Here is a 13,776-nt window from a genome sequence, read left to right as displayed (position 1 = left end):
CTCTGTGTTAAAGTGGAAAATACTTTCCTCCCCGACTAGCTCTAGGTCTGTAAACACACGTACGTCCTCCTAGGAGTAACGGCTCCTATTTACATCATTTTTTTAATAACATACAGCTAGCTACCATTGTAATTCTCAACTCTATTAGAACACATACTTCATTTTACAAGGTGTACCGTTCAGTTAATGTTCTATGGGAGTGTATAAAATAGTACTGACTACACACATTACAATAATAGTGAATAAACCAGGAAATCCCTGTCTCACCGTGTGGTCTCTCCTCCAGTCCTCTTCAGGCTGTTGGGATTCCGGATCAGTTTGTCCAGCATGTTGACGATCTGGCCAAACTTGGGCCTATCGCCCCTCTCCCTCTGCCAGCAGTCCAGCATCAGCTGGTGCAATGCCACGGGGCAGTCCATAGGTGGGGGCAGCCTGTACCCCTCATCTATGGCCTTGATCACCTTGGGGGAGAGGGGGCAGAGGTTTAGAGGGTTGATGGTAGACTGTGAGCTAGATTACTCAGCCATCTTAATCACACTGTAATGATGATGTTATTATAATTGAATAATAGGATGGAATCAGGAAAAATGTACAGCTGTAATTGCACAGATACTATTTGTTATTATGACATAACATAATCATTATTTGACATTTTAAACCTGAATCTGTTCTCATTGTAAACTTACATCCTGGTTACTCATGTCCCAATATGGCCGCTCTCCGTATGACATCACTTCCCACATGACAATGCCGTAGCTCCACACGTCGCTGGCCGAGGTGAACTTTCTGTAGGCGATGGCCTCTGGGGCTGTCCAGCGAATGGGGATCTTCCCTCCCTGTGATTGTCAGGTAACAAGGTGTTAGTATCACTCATACTGTACCAAAAACATAGATCTACATACAAAAATAAAAACACCTAAAAATGCTGACAAGTATATAGACATACTGAAATGACAGCCAGACTCTATTACCCTGGTGGTGTAAGCAGGCTCGGGGTCGTCCTCCAGGACTCTGGACATGCCGAAGTCAGACACCTTACACACCAGGTTGCTGTTGACCAGGATGTTGCGTGCGGCCAGGTCTCTGTGGACGTAGCTCATGTCAGACAGGTACTTCATGCCCGACGCGATGCCACGCAAGATGCCCACCAGCTGGATCACTGTGAAACGCCCGTCATTCTTCTAGAGAACCAAACAAACAAAGAAATTCATCTTAGATAATGTTTGTATGCAGTCTACTGGCAGGATGTGATGATGATTGTAGATAGTAAGTCTTCATAATCTTGATGACGTTGCTTGTTTGACATTCATTACGAGGATAATGGCCGTAATAGTCCGAGTTCTGAACATATGTAAGCAGACACATACCACACACACATGACTTACCCTCAGAAATGCATCCAGCGAGCCATTCTCCATGTACTCTGTGATAATCATCACTGGTTTACCTGAAGAAAAAAAGAGAGAGAGAGAGTGAGAGAGAATGAAAGGCAGGTGATTATGGAGGTAAATGATGCACATCACAGCACAGCAGGAGAGCAGTGCTCCCTGGAGAGTGTGTGTGTGTGTGTGTGTGTGTGTGTGTGTGTGTGTGTGTGTGTGTGTGTGTGTGTGTGTGTGTGTGTGTGTGTGTGTGTGTGTGTGTGTGTGTGTGTGTGTGTGTGTGTGTGTGTGTGTGTGTGTGTGTGTGTGTGTGTGTGGTATACCATTCGTCTCAGTCCCATAGTGATTTAATTAGTTCAGTGTAAGTGTGTCCTCGTGGCTCCCACTTACTCAACAACACAGAGAAGGATCTCTACCGTAACATGACACCAACCAACCCCCCCCCCCCACACACACACACACAATCTAGTATACTAATGAGCAAAGGCAAGAAATGTGCACATATGGTCTCTTCAGAATGTATTCACCCCGCTAGACTTTTTACACATTTTGTTGTGTTACAGCCTGAATTGAAATTGATTAAATATAGCTATAAAAAAATGTCACTGGCCTACACACAATATCCCTGTCACGACTTCCACCGAAGTCGGTCCCTCTCCTTGTTCGGGCAGGGTCCCGCGGTCGACGTCACCGGCCTTCTAGCCATCACCGATCAACGTTTCATTTTCCATTTGTTTTGTCTTTGTTTTCTACACACCTGGTTTCAATTCCCCCATGACATGTTCATTATTTAACCCTCTGGTTTCCCCCATGTTTGTGTGCGTGTTTGTTCTATTGTTCAGGCTGTTACTGACGGCTGGTATTTTGTTGCCGGGTTTCGTTATTATGCCAGTTTATTTTGTGGTACTGGTATTGTTCCGCACCATAGTATTGGGTTTATACTGGTGTTATCTTGTATTAAATACCTTGTCCACACATCTCAGCTCTCCTGCGCCTGACTCCTTTCAGCAGTTACCCACAGCCTTGACAACCCCTTCATTTCAAAGTGGAATTATGTTTTTAGAAATGTTTACAAATTAATACAAATTGAAAAGCTGAAATGTGTTGAGTCAATACGTATTTTACCCGTGAAATGTGTTGAGTCAATACGTATTCTACCCCTGCAATGTCTTGAGTCAATATGTATTCTACCCCTGCAATGTCTTGAGTCAATACATATTCTACCCCTGCAATGTCTTGAGTCAATATGTATTCTACCCCTGAAATGTCTTGAGTCAATACGTATTCTACCCCTGCAATGTCTTGAGTCAATACGTATTCTACCCCTGAAATGTCTTGAGTCAATAAGTATTCTACCCCTGAAATGTCTTGAGTCAATAAGTATTCTACCCCTGCAATGTCTTGAGTCAATACGTATTCTACCCCTGAAATGTCTTGAGTCAATATGTATTCTACCCCTGAAATGTCTTGAGTCAATATGTATTCTACCCCTGAAATGTCTTGAGTCAATACATATTCTACCCCTGCAATGTCTTGAGTCAATACATATTCTACCCCTGCAATGTCTTGAGTCAATACGTATTCAACCCCTGAAATGTCTTGAGTCAATACATATTCTACCCCTGCAATGTCTTGAGTCAATACGTATTCTACCCCTGAAATGTCTTGAGTCAATATGTATTCTACCCCTGAAATGTATTGAGTCAATACGTATTCTACCCCTGCAATGTCTTGAGTCAATAAGTATTCTACCCCTGAAATGTATTGAGTCAATAAGTATTCTACCCCTGAAATGTCTTGAGTCAATAAGTATTCTACCCCTGAAATGTCTTGAGTCAATACGTATTCTACCCCTGAAATGTCTTGAGTCAATAAGTATTCTACCCCTGAAATGTCTTAAGTCAATACATATTCTACCCCTGAAATGTCTTTAGTCAATAAGTATTCTACCCCTGCAATGTCTTGAGTCAATACGTATTCTACCCCTGCAATGTCTTGAGTCAATACGTATTCTACCCCTGAAATGTCTTGAGTCAATACGTATTCAACCCCTGAAATGTCTTGAGTCAATAAGTATTCTAACCCTGAAATGTCTTGAGTCAATACGTATTCTACCCCTGAAATGTCTTGAGTCAATATGTATTCTACCCCTGAAATGTCTTGAGTCAATACGTATTCTACCCCTGAAATGTCTTGAGTCAATATGTATTCTACCCCTGAAATGTCTTGAGTCAATACGTATTCTACCCCTGAAATGTCTTGAGTCAATACGTATTCAACCCCTGAAATGTCTTGAGTCAATAAGTATTCTACCCCTGAAATGTCTTGAGTCAATACGTATTCAACCCCTGAAATGTCTTGAGTCAATAAGTATTCTAACCCTGAAATGTCTTGAGTCAATATGTATTCTACCCCTGAAATGTCTTGAGTCAATACGTATTCTACCCCTGAAATGTCTTGAGTCAATAAGTATTCTACCCCTGAAATGTCTTGAGTCAATACGTATTCTACCCCTGAAATGTCTTGAGTCAATAAGTATTCTACCCCTGAAATGTCTTGAGTCAATAAGTATTCTACCCCTGAAATGTCTTGAGTCAATAAGTATTCTAACCCTGAAATGTCTTGAGTCAATAAGTATTCTAACCCTGAAATGTCTTGAGTCAATAAGTATTCTAACCCTGAAATGTCTTGAGTCAATAAGTATTCTAACCCTGAAATGTCTTGAGTCAATAAGTATTCTACCCCTGAAATGTCTTGAGTCAATACGTATTCTACCCCTGCAATGTCTTGAGTCAATAAGTATTCTACCCTGAAATGTCTTGAGTCAATACGTATTCTACCCCTGAAATGTCTTGAGTCAATAATTCTACCCCTGAAATGTCTTGAGTCAATAAGTATTCTAACCCTGAAATGTCTTGAGTCAATAAGTATTCTACCCCTGAAATGTCTTGAGTCAATACGTATTCTACCCCTGCAATGTCTTGAGTCAATAAGTATTCTAACCCTGAAATGTCTTGAGTCAATACGTATTCAACCCCTGAAATGTCTTGAGTCAATAAGTATTCTACCCCTGAAATGTCTTGAGTCAATACGTATTCAACCCCTGAAATGTCTTGAGTCAATAAGTATTCTAACCCTGAAATGTCTTGAGTCAATACGTATTCTACCCCTGAAATGTCTTGAGTCAATAGGTATTCAACCCCTTTGTCATTGAAAGCCTAAATATGTTCAGGAGTGTAAATGTGCTTAACAAGTCACATAATAAGTTGCATGGACTCTCTGTGTGCAATAATAGTGTTTAACATTATTTTTTTAATGACTATCTCATCTCTGTACCCGACACATACAATTATCTGTAAGGTCCCTCAGTCCAGTAGTGAATTTCAAACACAGATTCAAACACAAAGACCAGGGAGGTTTCCAATGCCTCACAAAGAAGGGCACCTATTGGTAGATTGGTAAAAATGATGAAAAAAATGATGGTGGCTGGGGAGGTTTTATGGATAAAAAATAAACGGAATGAAGCTAAGCACAGGCAAAATCCCAGAGGAAAACCTGATTCAATCTGTTTTCCACCAGACACTGGGAGATGAATTCACCTTTCAGCTGGACAATAACCTAAAACACAAGGCCAAATCTACACTGGAGTTGCTAACGAAGACAACAGTGAATACTCCTGAGTGGCCGAATTACAGTTTTTACTTAAATCTACTTGAAAATCTATGGCAAGACTTGAAAATGGTTGTGTAGCAAATGATAAACAACTAATTTGACAGCGTTTGAAGAATTAAAAAAAAAGAATGGCCAAATGTTGCACAACCCAGGTGTGGAAAGCTCTTGGAGATTTACCCAGAAAGACTCAGCTGTAATCGCTGACAACGGTGCTTCTACAAATAATTGACGCAGGGGTGTGAATACTTACGTAAATTAGATATTTCTGTATTTCATTTTCAATTGTGCTAAAAATGTCTAAAAACATGTTTTCACATTGTCATTATGGGGTATTGTATGTAGATTGATGAGAAAAAAATATTTCCTCCATTTTGAATTCAGGGTGTGAATACTTTCTGAAGGCACTGTACATACACACACAATCTCTATTCATCTATGACAATCTGTCTATTTATGTCCTTCACCATTCTCTCTGTTCCTTTCCCACTTTTATGCCAACTTTCTGTACATTCTGTCACTCTCCACATTCTCTCTCCCTTTCTTTCCCCCTCTCACACTTTCTATTATTCCATGTCATTCTCCATCCCTGCCACTCCTTTCTGCCCTCTCTCTCTCTCTCTCTCTCTCTCTCTCTCTCTCTCTCTCTCTCTCTCTCTCTCTCTCTCTCTCTCTCCTCTCTCTCTCTCTCTCTCTCTCTCTCTCTCTCTCTCTCTCTCTCTCTCTCTCTCTCTCTCTCTCTCTCTCTCGGGAGCATCTGTCTCTTTATTTCAGCAGGAGGGAGATTCCCTGGTGGTTCTGTGATGGTTTGCGTGTCTTTGTGTGGCTCTGGGAGGTAGAGAGGAGGAGGTGGAGAGGGGGGAGAGATGTGTGGTTCATCCCATAGCTCTAGCAAGATGGCAACTGCCTATCCAGCCATACAGCAAATACATGGCGAAGAGTTGACTTTTACTTTTAACTCCTCTTGGAATTGTTAGATACTGTGCTATGATTATGATTATTATTTTAAACATGTATACTCACATTTTATTTGTTATTAGAAACTAATTTGCCCACATATTTGAGAGTTATTGGAGTGTTTCCTAGTTATTAGTGTCTAGTTCCACTGAGTCAAGTAGTTAGTAGTTTCAGGGTCTGAAGGTGAAGTTCTCCCACTCTGCAGTAGACTGGTTCGATTGCCAAGAGGCTGTCAGTCACGGCTCTGTGTGGTGCGTGATTGGCACTCCATGACTTACAGGGCTATAGCAAAGCCCCAAAGAGGAAGTGGAGTTCAACTTGAGAGGGGAGCCTCTTTGTCAACCATCTTTGTGCTGTTTTGTTCTCCTCTGCTGCCCCCGGGCCGCGGCTGATTGACAGCTCCCTAACTAAGTCTGAGGAGCGTCTGACCTACGACCCCCATCTCGCCCCTTCTCAGCCCCTCCCTCATCGTCCCAGCCTATTTGCATGCTAATGTCTTGTTTACTGAATACGTCCCGCCGCCTTTGGCAATGAACTCTGGGCAAGGGCCCCGCCAATAAGCTGAGAATCACCTGTCCAAAAATTACTAGGGAGGGTAGAGGATAACATATAGGACAATGTTTGGAGAACGTTGAGGTAACATTAGGGGAACGTTATTAAAGAGAGCTGACGTCGGTGGGAGAACACAAAGAGGCCTGCTACTAACTCTCACTGGATCGTATTGTACTTGTTTTTATAAAAGGACCATTTCTAATTTAGCAGTGCTTACATTATGTAAATGTGGGAATTTAAATGTATCACATCCTAAAGGAAAGCTGGGAATCCTTAAATTATTAACGATTGACGATGGACGGCCAGGGTTTTTAATTATGTCAGAGTGACACTAAGAAAAAATAAATAAATGGCTAAGATGAGAGGCTATGCTGCCTCAACTCTGAGTCTCTGATGTTAGTCTATTTATGTTTTAGTGTGTATTTAGACTTCATCAATAATTAATAAGACTTAATTGGCCTCTTGGACAGGCAGTGCTGCCGTACTGAGGCGAGATAGAAGTCCCTTTTAACTAGATTGGAATAGGGAGGGGGAAAAGTGCAATTCAAATAATGGATTCTTAATAGATTCCACCGACACACTCAAGTGTGAAGGACTAATTGCAGAGAAACGGGTGTCAAGCTTTTTGTCATTACAAAGATGGGAGTAAGGGGAGAGGAAAATTAGATGCAGTCCTCTCCTCTCAAACGGTTTCTGTTTCCAGTCTGGTATCTCATTTACTTGTTCTCTACATCTCTCTCTCAGTGTCTGCTTCTCTTTCAGCCTCCCCTTTCCTTTCTCAATCTTTCTCCCCCTATTCCCCTATTCCCCTCTTCCTCTCTCCTTCTCTCTCCTTCACGCTCCCTCTCACATTTATTGTTCTCCTCTCTATTTTTCAATCACATCCTGTCTCTCCTTCTCATCTCCTATGTCTGTCCTCCCTTTATTTCTGATTTCTCTCTCTCTCTCTCTCTCTCTCTCTCTCTCTCTCTCTCTCTCTGAGGGCTGTGCAGATTGAATGGCTGACTGTGATTGGTCTATTCACCTAGAGAGGAGGACATATATGGCTGTTCTGTCACAATGCATTAAACCAGTCTCTCCATCTATCCAGGCAACGTAACTGGGAATCTGAGGTAACACTCACACACACATGTACCTAATCAAAGGTGAACAGACACACATTCATAGTAAAAGACATGAAGAATACAATTCTAAACCAGTAGGAACATCAATAGAAACTCTCTCTCTCAAACACCTATACAACGCACTACGAACTGAACGCCCAACTAGTTTCCCACATGTACACCCCCCATCCCCCAATACACTCTAAACAACAAGGGGTGAAGGGGTAAGAAGCCAGCGTCTGGTGTGGCAGCAGTACAGGGTCTGTCCTGCAGATACGGTATCACTCTCTAACCCCAAACACATTTACAGCTGACACTATGATTAATGAGCTAGTTGCAGCGCAGGACACATTAACCCTGTAGCCGACCTGGACCAGACCTGTTCCATCTGGACTCCAACCACCTGGGGATTCCCAGGATGGGCGCCATGTCCAGACCCACACCACCCCTACCCATGGCTCTCTGGGTAACAGGGCTGGGATGGGTCTGAGCTTGTCCCTTTCAGGTTCTCTCTCCTCATAGTTTATGTTGACCATAGGGAAAATATAGAGTATATGATTGCTTTCTCTATTATAAGATCCACAATATTTTGATTTACTCACATTTATTTAAATTCTGCCTTTCAAAAATCCTCTGATTAGGATCCTACTTACACTTGGTGACCACTCCCTCCAGGTGAATGATGTTTGGATGGTCGAATTGGCCCATGATACTGGCCTCAGACAGGAAGTCCCGCCTCTGCTTGTCGGTGTATCCCGCCTTCAGGGTTTTAATGGCCACACAAATCTCCCTCTTCCCTGGCATTTTCAGACGACCGCTGCACACCTCCCCAAACTCACCTGGAACACACACATACACACAACTTATTATGAAACACACACCTCCCCAAACTCACCTGGAACACACACATACACACAACTTATAAAACACACGTCTTATCAAACTCACAAGAAAATACATACTCATACATTTTCAACATGGTGAAGAAAACACCTGAAACCACACTTATTTCTAGGGAAGGGAACAGGTCGTGGTGGGAAAGGGGGCTGTACTCGACCCCCTGTGATCCCCAATCCCTCCTTCTCAGTCGAGCAGAAAGAGAGCAAGAGAGAGGGAAATGGCTATTGATTATTTTCTATTATTTGGTTTATGGGCTGACTTTTTCCACTGGCAGACAAGGGAAAGCAGGAACATTACATTTTCCCTCCCAAGTCATTTTATTGTCTATTGACCCAATGAGTCGGGCCAAATATTACCAGTCTGACAGGCGGTCATGTTGACATAGTAAAAGTATGTGCAATGGTAAGTCCAGTCCGTACCGATGCCAATGACTTTCTCAATCTTGATACAGGAAGCGTCGATCTCCTTGGCAAACTCTCGGACAGCCTGGTTGGGGTCCTCGTAGGTGAAGGGGTCTACGTATATCCTCACTCCTGAGAGAAAGGACGAGGGAAAGGGACGGTTAATGCATTCTGACCAGCAGAGCACCATCTGTTCTTCATTTTCCCCATGATGTGGGCCATACTGCCTTCCTCTCTTCTCCTTGATCCTTTAATTCCTCAACTTCTACATTACAACATCTCTCCATCCAATGTCTCTGTTAGATTGATGTAATAACTCTTATTTCATCAGAGTTAATGACGTCTAAAATAATATGAAAGTGTTTGTCTTGTCAATAGGTTTTGACTGGAGAATACTATGGTAAATGTTATACGGCAGTACTTTTGGAATCCACATTTCATTCACACTGTTATTACAAACACAACTGCTTTTATTACTCTATTAACCAACTGTGTCATTCTTTCAGAGGCTCTTTTTTCAGTGTCGCTCATCAGTGAACGTTGATACCAGCGTAGGATGAGCACAGTGCACAGTGCACAGTGAGTGGTCTACCTTGGTGAAGGTGTTTCTCTTCATCAGCATCCTGCTTGGCCTTACTGTACTTACTCCTTCTGGGGAGAAAAACAACATGGCCGAAGTGGTTAGCTCGGTTCAGCAGCACGGAGCAAGTCCATGGTGTTATTCTTGAGGTTGTCTAAGGCCACCAGATGTGCAGAACAATGTTGGACTAATGACTTTTAAACATGACAATGTGCCTCTCTTGTCCTTTTAATGACTGTTAAACAGCTCTGTGAGCCACGCTGAGCGATACCCACCCACTCCTCCCCCGCAGGATGGTCAAGACACAATGACAGACAGTTACCTTCAATGAATATGAATCAAAGACGGCCACCTGCTTGGCTGGAAGAGCCCCAATCACACACACATGTGCGCACAAACACACAAATATCCCCCTTCTCCTTCGCGCACACACTCTCTCTCTCATACATATAGAAGTGTCCAATCACACAGGAGCGCACACACACACACAAACAGTGGCCTGTAAAAGACAGAGCGTGGTTAAAGCGTGAAGAGAGAGACCCCATCTGCATGTAATCCCATCTGTGTGTCACTGCTTTGTTCTGCTCTACTGCTCGCTGGTTAACACCCTCTGATTGGGTCACTGCAAATCCACCTGCTGCCTCCTCTCTCACTTTTTCTCTCTTCTTCTACACCTCCCTCTCTCTCACTCTCTCTCTCTATCTCTCCTACTCTCTCACTGCCTCTCTCACTCTCCATCTCTCCACAGGTCACAGAATCTAACTACCACCCCATATTACAGCCACAGAGAGAGATAGAGGGATAGAGGTGGAGGGAGGAGAGGGGGAGAGAGGAAAGAGGTGATGGAGTGGGAGAAGAGGAGCGAGGGTCGCTGATTACATCTCTTCAACTGTCACACCGTCAATCATGTCTCAGGTGTGGCTACACATCACTCACTGGGGCTGTGTGTGTGTGTGTGTGTGTGTGTGTGTGTGTGTGTGTGTGTGTGTGTGTGTGTGTGTGTGTGTGTGTGTGTGTGTGTGTGTGTGTGTGTGTGTGTGTGTGTGTGTGTGTGTGTGTGTGTGTGTGTGTGTGTGTGTGTGTGTGTGTGTGTGTGGGTGTGTGTGGGTGTGCGTGTGTGCATGTGTGCACCTATCGTCGTCGTGTGACAGACACTTTTTCGAGCCTGCCAAGCAGCTGCCAAGCAAGACATTCTCATCACGGAGGCAAGATGGAGAGTCAGAAAACGGAGAGAGAGAGAGAGAGAGAGAGAGAGAGAGAGAGAGAGAGGATGAGAGTCTCACCTCCTGCTGATGACGAAGGCACTGATGAGTATGAGGAGGAGAACAACACTGCCCACCACAGACACCAGCAACACTGTGGAGTTAGTCCCCTCTCCGATGATAGGAGCTGGAACTGAATATGAGAGGAGGAGTGGGAGGGAGAGAGAGAAGAAAGAGGAGAAGAGAGAGGAATACATATATATAGAGAGAGTGAGGAGACAGGTATAGAGAGAGAGAGAGAGAGAGAGAGCGAGAGAGCGAGAGAGAGAGAGAGAGAGAGAGAGAGAGAGAGAGAGAGAGAGAGAGAGAGAGAGAGAGAGAGAGAGAGAGAGAAAAGGGAGAGGTAGTGAGAGAAAGAGAGAGAGAAAAATGAGCGGTTGTGAGAGAGAGAGAGAGAAAAATGAGAGGTAGAGAAAGAAAGAGGGAGAAAAAGGAGAGGTAGAGAAAGAAAGAGAGAGAAAAAGGAGAGGTAGAGAAAGAAAGAAAGAGAGAGAAAAGGAGAGGTAGAGAAAGAAAGAGAGAGAAAAAGGAGAGGTAGAGAAAGAAAGAAAGAGAGAGAAAAAGGAGAGGTAGAGAAAGAAAGAGAGAGAAAAGGGAGAGGTAGTGAGAGGGAAAGAGTGGTTGGACAGACACAGAGCAAAGTCAATATCATTCAGTCTAATCAGGTCCCGAGATGTAAAACCTACAGTATTTCTATTTGCCATCGTCATTGACCTCCTCTTCCTTCCTCTCTCCCTCCATGTGTGGCCCATTAGTCCTTCTCCCTATCCTCCATTTTAGGAGTCCCCATAAAGTATTGTGTTTCTCAGAGGCCCATTGAGACACAATGCAGTGCCATTCCACTGAGCAAAGAGCTGTGTGCTTCAGTGTGTCATTACCATATGCCACTATCTCCATCTGCATCACAAGAAGACACCCGTGTCTAGAGGACAGAACAGATGTCCTCCTGCCCACATGACAGGGGCAATCAGATGACACAGGGCCTCTTATTGGAGGTCAGGACTGTTCATAACAGTCAATAATATACTTATGAGTTTGAATATATATATATATATAATATATACTAAAACAGGTGATATCAGTATGTGACATAATGTCTATATCATTCATGTTCCAACATGTTAGAAGCTGTGACAAAGATGTAGGTGGGTAGCATGTGCTAAAACAGAACACATGTTGACACTTGCTCTGTGTCACAATGACATCATCACAGTGATTTGTGCGATGCTGTCAAGGTAGCGCTCCACTTACCAGAGTTGGTCATGAACTCGAAAGGAGCGCTGAACTCTCCGTAGCCGGCGGCGGTGCGAGCGCGCACATGGAACACATAGGAGGTCAGAGGGGTCAGGCCCTTGATGTCGGTGTTCCTGGACGACGTCTTGATAATGCGATAACTCCTCTCATTCTGGTCCTGAAGGAGAGACAGAGGGATGAAAAGAGTTGAGGTGGTTTTCCTGGCATGTCAAAGGTTCTTACTTCAGCTTCGTCAGAGGCTACAGTGTCAGGTTGTCACCTTTTCACTGCTCAGAAAAAAAAAAGATTTCTCAACCTGTCAGGTTCAATGTTATTTTAAAGCCTGAGCGGAAAAAATCTGCATTTCCCAGGGAACTGCATTTCACAGAGAATTGCATTTCCCAGAGAACTACATTTCCCATCTCACCTTCTCATAGTATTTGACCTCGTATTCCAGGATGACCCCGTTGGCTTTCTCAGGCTGCTGCCAGGCCAGGGAGATGGTGTGTCTGGTGATGTCCTTGGCTTGGATCGAGTTGACGGGAGACGGTGCTAGGGACAGAAAGAAATGACAAAAAGAGAGATTTTATTTAACCTTTATTAAACTAGGCAAGTCAGTTAAGAACAAATTCTTATTTACAATGAAGACCTACTCCGGCCAAACCCCAACGACACTGGGCCAATTGTGAGCTGCCCTATGGGATTCCCACTCACGGCCGGATGTGATACAGCCTGGATTTAAACCAGGGACTGTAATGACGCCTCTCGCACTGAGATGCAGTGCCTTAGACTGCTGCGCCACTCGGGAGCCACTCGCCACTCGCCACTCGCCACCCGGGAGCATTGACCTTTCCTGCCTTGTTGTTTTGATCCTCTGAGCCACTAAGTCTGTTTCTTTCCTATTGCTCTTTCTGAGAAAGTCACCATACCATGCAATCAACTCCACCTGCCGTTTAGCTTGGCTCCCAGTCAAAGGGCTTAGGTGTGTACGGCTAATACATTTAAGTCATTATAGCTACGGCTACAGCGCTACAGCTACGGACTCCAATGGTGAAGCTCTATTGCTAAGCCAAATGGTTGGAATACATCAAAACAAACCTTCCCAGTGCCTACAGCTAGTTTTACATCCATTTCCCTCCACACAGCAGACGCTCCAAGCTAAGGACTATCTCACTTCCTGTCCCGCAAATTCCAAAGATTCTCTGGTCACCCTGGGAAACCACTGCGTTGCTATGACATCTCCCCTGCTCCCTTGCAGTTGCTGCTCTGTCTTCTAGCCAATCAATAGTGTTTTATTAAAAGTAGGCAGAGGTCAATGTCTAAAGGCCATTCAGCCCATAATGAGACAGTATTTCAACCAGCTGCTCTATCTGTGTTCCCCCTTCAACGTCTGCTGGTTAAAACACAGATAACAGCTCACACTCACTCCCTCCCAACTCGCTCCAAAAGTCAAGCCTCTATCTCAGAGACTGACAACACACACATTTTGTCAGAGTCAGACACAGACGACACTAGAAAGTTACATCATCCATATGGATATAGTTGTCTATATATATATATCTATAAAAAACATCCACTGACTGATCGAAAAGCACTGACAAATGCAGAGGTGGAGCCTACAAAAAGATCAGCACACACTCATCAGCACACACTCATCAGCACACACTCATCAGCACACACTCATCAGCACACACTCATCAGCACACACTCATCAGCACACACTCATCAGCACACACT

General features: G+C 43.8%; 1 protein-coding gene across 2 annotated transcripts in view; it reads right to left on the bottom strand.

The window, feature by feature from the left end:
• LOC118396887 (ephrin type-A receptor 4-like) overlaps positions 1 to 13,776 on the bottom strand; it is an 86,688-nt gene that overhangs the window by 22,190 nt on the left and 50,722 nt on the right. Inside the window, exons 6-15 of one of the 2 annotated variants that reach the window (XM_052467901.1) lie at positions 12,467 to 12,591; positions 12,058 to 12,217; positions 10,828 to 10,939; positions 9,557 to 9,615; positions 8,983 to 9,096; positions 8,317 to 8,502; positions 1,386 to 1,447; positions 972 to 1,181; positions 687 to 836; positions 268 to 461 (exon numbers count right to left, since the gene is read on the bottom strand). In XM_052467901.1, the coding sequence (XP_052323861.1) occupies positions 268 to 461; positions 687 to 836; positions 972 to 1,181; positions 1,386 to 1,447; positions 8,317 to 8,502; positions 8,983 to 9,096; positions 9,557 to 9,615; positions 10,828 to 10,939; positions 12,058 to 12,217; positions 12,467 to 12,591 (1,372 nt within the window). The remainder of the gene's footprint in view (positions 1 to 267; positions 462 to 686; positions 837 to 971; positions 1,182 to 1,385; positions 1,448 to 8,316; positions 8,503 to 8,982; positions 9,097 to 9,556; positions 9,616 to 10,827; positions 10,940 to 12,057; positions 12,218 to 12,466; positions 12,592 to 13,776) is intronic. The other variant, XM_052467902.1, reaches the window with a different exon arrangement.

Source organism: Oncorhynchus keta, chromosome 18 (assembly GCF_023373465.1).
Source record: "Oncorhynchus keta strain PuntledgeMale-10-30-2019 chromosome 18, Oket_V2, whole genome shotgun sequence".
In the NCBI taxonomy this organism is placed as follows: Eukaryota; Metazoa; Chordata; class Actinopteri; order Salmoniformes; family Salmonidae; genus Oncorhynchus; species Oncorhynchus keta.
This window is presented reverse-complemented; position numbering and strand designations above follow the sequence as displayed.